At 44.0% G+C, this 3,608-nt stretch overlaps 1 protein-coding gene across 2 annotated transcripts; it reads right to left on the reverse strand.

The window, feature by feature from the left end:
• Window positions 1-411: 411 nt before the first annotated feature.
• On the reverse strand, window positions 412-1,794 carry LOC111073727. 2 transcript variants are annotated; one of them, XM_022366197.2, is made up of 4 exons: window positions 1,665-1,794; window positions 1,448-1,582; window positions 1,185-1,342; window positions 412-982 (listed from the first exon to the last, which is right to left on the reverse strand). In XM_022366197.2, exons 2-4 carry the CDS (start codon window positions 1,512-1,514, stop codon window positions 920-922), a joined length of 288 nt encoding a protein of 95 aa, XP_022221889.1. In that variant the 5' UTR covers window positions 1,515-1,582; window positions 1,665-1,794; the 3' UTR covers window positions 412-919. The 2 variants fall into 2 exon arrangements, with proteins under 2 accessions (XP_022221889.1, XP_022221888.1); XM_022366196.2 differs by having other exon boundaries at window positions 1,448-1,794.
• Between the last annotated feature and the right edge of the window lie 1,814 nt (window positions 1,795-3,608).

Below are 3,608 nucleotides of genomic sequence, written 5' to 3' on the forward strand. Positions count from 1 at the left end.
CAGGCCAGCCAAGCGAGGGCTGCCCCAAAAGATACATAAATCAAAAATAAATTAACTCACGACGCTGTCTGCCACTATTTTTGAATGAAATTTCAGCAATCGGGTAAAATGCTGAGGGCACAACCAGCCACAGATAAATAACTGAAGGTAAGCTTTAAAGCTTGTGAAAAAGGAGATGAAAATAGTGTCAGACTACACCTGCCCTGTAATTTAATTATTGCAAACAACTGACTCGAGTGTGGAAAGTTTATTACCAGGAATAATCCTGGTCCAACCGTCAGGAGTGGAGTTCAAAGTTGGCTCGAAAATTCCTTTGACCAATTAAGACTACAGTGCTAGCCGAAAAGGGGTGAACACTCGATATGCAGATGTAAAAATTTAAATGTATGTTGGAGTTTTAATATGTTTAAATGCTTCACTTTTAAACTATTTCTGTATACACTTGATAAAAAAATATATTGGTGTAAAATAATGGTTTGAATATTAGAATATACATTTCAGCATTCTCCCAGTGGGTGTTAGGTTAATGGTTAGATATAAAACTCTATAAAATATCATTTATTTGCGATGGTTCCTTAGCCGGGGAAGTTAATGAACTGCCCTCGCTGGCTGAAGCAACCAAGATTAGAGCTAAACTTTTCATTTTTATTGTGTCTCAGCATCTGCTGCCTGACGAGACGGCGAGGCGCACTTAATACATAATTCGGGTGCACATTATAATTACAGACGCTGCCGCATAACCATAACATTTTGGGCACAGCAGCCGTGTTCCCAAACAATCCATCCTGCCTTCAGCAATCCGAGGCAGATCAAAGCATACACCCACATGACTGGATACCACGAGTACGAGTACGAGTACGAGTGTGAGTGTGAGTGCGAGTGTGTGCCACACATGATGTACTCGTACTTTGAAGTTGATTTACTTCAGCTTCGAGTTGGCGTTCGCGGGAATCACATCTTTGAGTTCGCAGCACAAATGATACTTTGTTGTCCGTGTTGATGTTGATGTTGCCGCGAAGGAATGCCGCATGCCACACCATGCCACACAATGCCACACCATGTGAAACAGAGGGAAGAAATTTCATTAGAATTAGAGCCATTCAATTGTTATTGCTGTTGCCAGACAGTTTTATTCGGTCCCACGCCCTATGGCCCACCCCCCCCTAATGGCTTTTCCAACTTACGCCGTCACGCTTGGGCCTGCAGCGGGATCTCTGCAGGAACCGCATTACGGTGGGCGGCATGTGCTCCTTGTACATCGCGTATTCGCGCAGGACGAAGCGGCAGGCGCTGAAGTGCACACACTGGCCGGGGCTCTTCTCGGGCGTCTGGCAGCTGGGCTCTACACCGGACAGAACAGAAGACATTCAGCAGAGTACTGTTATTCCGATCTATGCATTATCAATGGCCACTGCCAATGCCAATACGGGGCCAGACTGTCGCTTACGTGTGAGGCACAATGACGGCAGCAGGATGACGAGCCACAGCAGAATCAATCGAAGTGTGTGCCGCATTGTGAATTTACAATTTGGGCAGGAAGCAGTTGCTACCGGAGGCGCAAACGATGATGGGATTGAGAATGCTGATGATGTATGCGGATGCACAATATGTATTAAAGTCGCGTTAAAGTCTTAAAAGCTTTAAGCGCCGAAAACTGACTCAACTCTGCCTCTGCCTCGAAGAGTGGAACTCCGACTGAAGCTTGGACCGGGTGCTGGGTTCTGGGTTCTTGCGGGTGCTGGCTGTGTTTTGTGTGCTGTGTGCCTGGCAGCAGATTGTTGCTCAAGTAAACAGCTTGGACTGCTGCTGCGACTGGGACTGGGTCTGATGCTGGGGCTGGGACTGAGGCTGGGGCAACTTTTGATAAGCGAAACCATAGTGGGGGGCTGGCGCGCTTATCGACGGCGTGCAAAACAAGAGGCCAAAAAAATATGAACATAATATGTAAGCAAAGCACACAGATACGCACATACACATACACAGCCGCATGCCACACACAGCATCCATAAACACATGTTTAAGGCGGCGCGTACCAGTTTGAACCTATGCAGAGAGGGTGTTAGCGAGAGAGAGAGAGAGAGAGAGGGCGGCGACGGGCCGGGTTGTGTGGGTTAAACGTAACGAAAGCAAATGGAAATTTATTATACATATATATGTAGATATATGGGAAAGTTGAAAATGAATTCTAAGCGCAGGGAAAGTGGCAGCTGTGCCGCAGCTGAAGGACGAAGGAATCGACTCGATCTGAGCGGGACTCCGGCAAAAGAGTCGAGTCACCCGCTGTCTCCCCTTATTCATGCCCCCCCACCATGGAGGAGGCTGGAAATTTTCCAATATAGCTGTCAAAATAGCCCTATTCCGGTTTGATTGATGGAAACCAAGGCAGGTAAGCCAACTTGTAAGCAGCTTACCGCAGACAGAGAGAGAGAGAGAGAACTCCTAATTAAGTATCCTTGAGGCGCATCCACATTGTGAACACATCCATTGTTCAATAAATACCAATTTATGCCCTCACTTTGTTCACTCCCCCCCATGGCCCCATGGATTTAGATTGCCCTGTCTCCGCATGCTGAGGCAAGAGTCCCGAAATCACAGTCAAATTCAATTTCATTCCCAACACAAGCACACATGTAATATGCATGCCCCTCCTCCAACATACGTACATACATATGTACATATGTATGTACGAGTGGTGTATGGCTCATATAGTTTGCCTGCCAAGAGTGGGGGGGAAATTTTAATAAAAATGTAAATTTTTTAGTTGCCTAAGGGGTTCCTGGCACATGCGAAAACCAATAAAAAAGTATTGCTCGTTATGAACTTGGCGGCAGTTTTTGTGGCCAATACCACGCGCAGCAATCCGAGCCATTCAAAGGCATCCCATCCCATCCCATCCCGTCCGAAGCCATCTCCACTAACAACCAGCCACCAGCAACCAGCCAAAGGTGCACCCAATTCCCCATCTTGAGCATCAATTTGCCGGGTTAAAGTTTCCGGCTCCTTTCGAATGTCAAGCCAATTTGCGGATATCTTCTCGGAATGAGCTCTCTGCTCTCCCAACGAGTGCGATCCATAAAATTGGAGTTTTATCAAATTATAATTGGAGCCATAAAAGAAAGTTTTTATTTCTCTTAATATTTAAATATGTATTCCCAGTTCTTTCATTGCTTTTTATTCCTCTTTCGACCGTATACTGAAAGCCGCAGATGCAGACTACTTCGATTTAGTTATCTGCATTATTTAAAGTCTGCCTGAGTATGCCATACAATCGTAAATGGGAGCTTCTGGGAACTCGTTGATTGTTGGCGAATAAAAATAATAATAGAGCAGTTTTAAAAGCATTTTTAAAGCGTTTCCAACCCAATATTCCCATATCAAATATAAGTAATACACTAGTTAAGTTTTCCAGAAAAATATACAATTTTTCAAGCATAAATTTTATTTTTTTATTTTATTTTATTAGGTTTAACCTTTATTTTATTTACTCATATATAATTTTATTGGAAAATGCTGTAATAATATTTCTTTTAATAGACAAGAATAAACTTAAAATACTGACAATTCCTGTCATTTTAGGGACCATTACAACTACTATATAGTAACCGCAT

The sequence above is a fragment of the Drosophila obscura genome, unplaced genomic scaffold, assembly GCF_018151105.1.
Source record: "Drosophila obscura isolate BZ-5 IFL unplaced genomic scaffold, ASM1815110v1 contig_150, whole genome shotgun sequence".
Lineage (NCBI taxonomy): Eukaryota > Metazoa > Arthropoda > Insecta > Diptera > Drosophilidae > Drosophila > Drosophila obscura.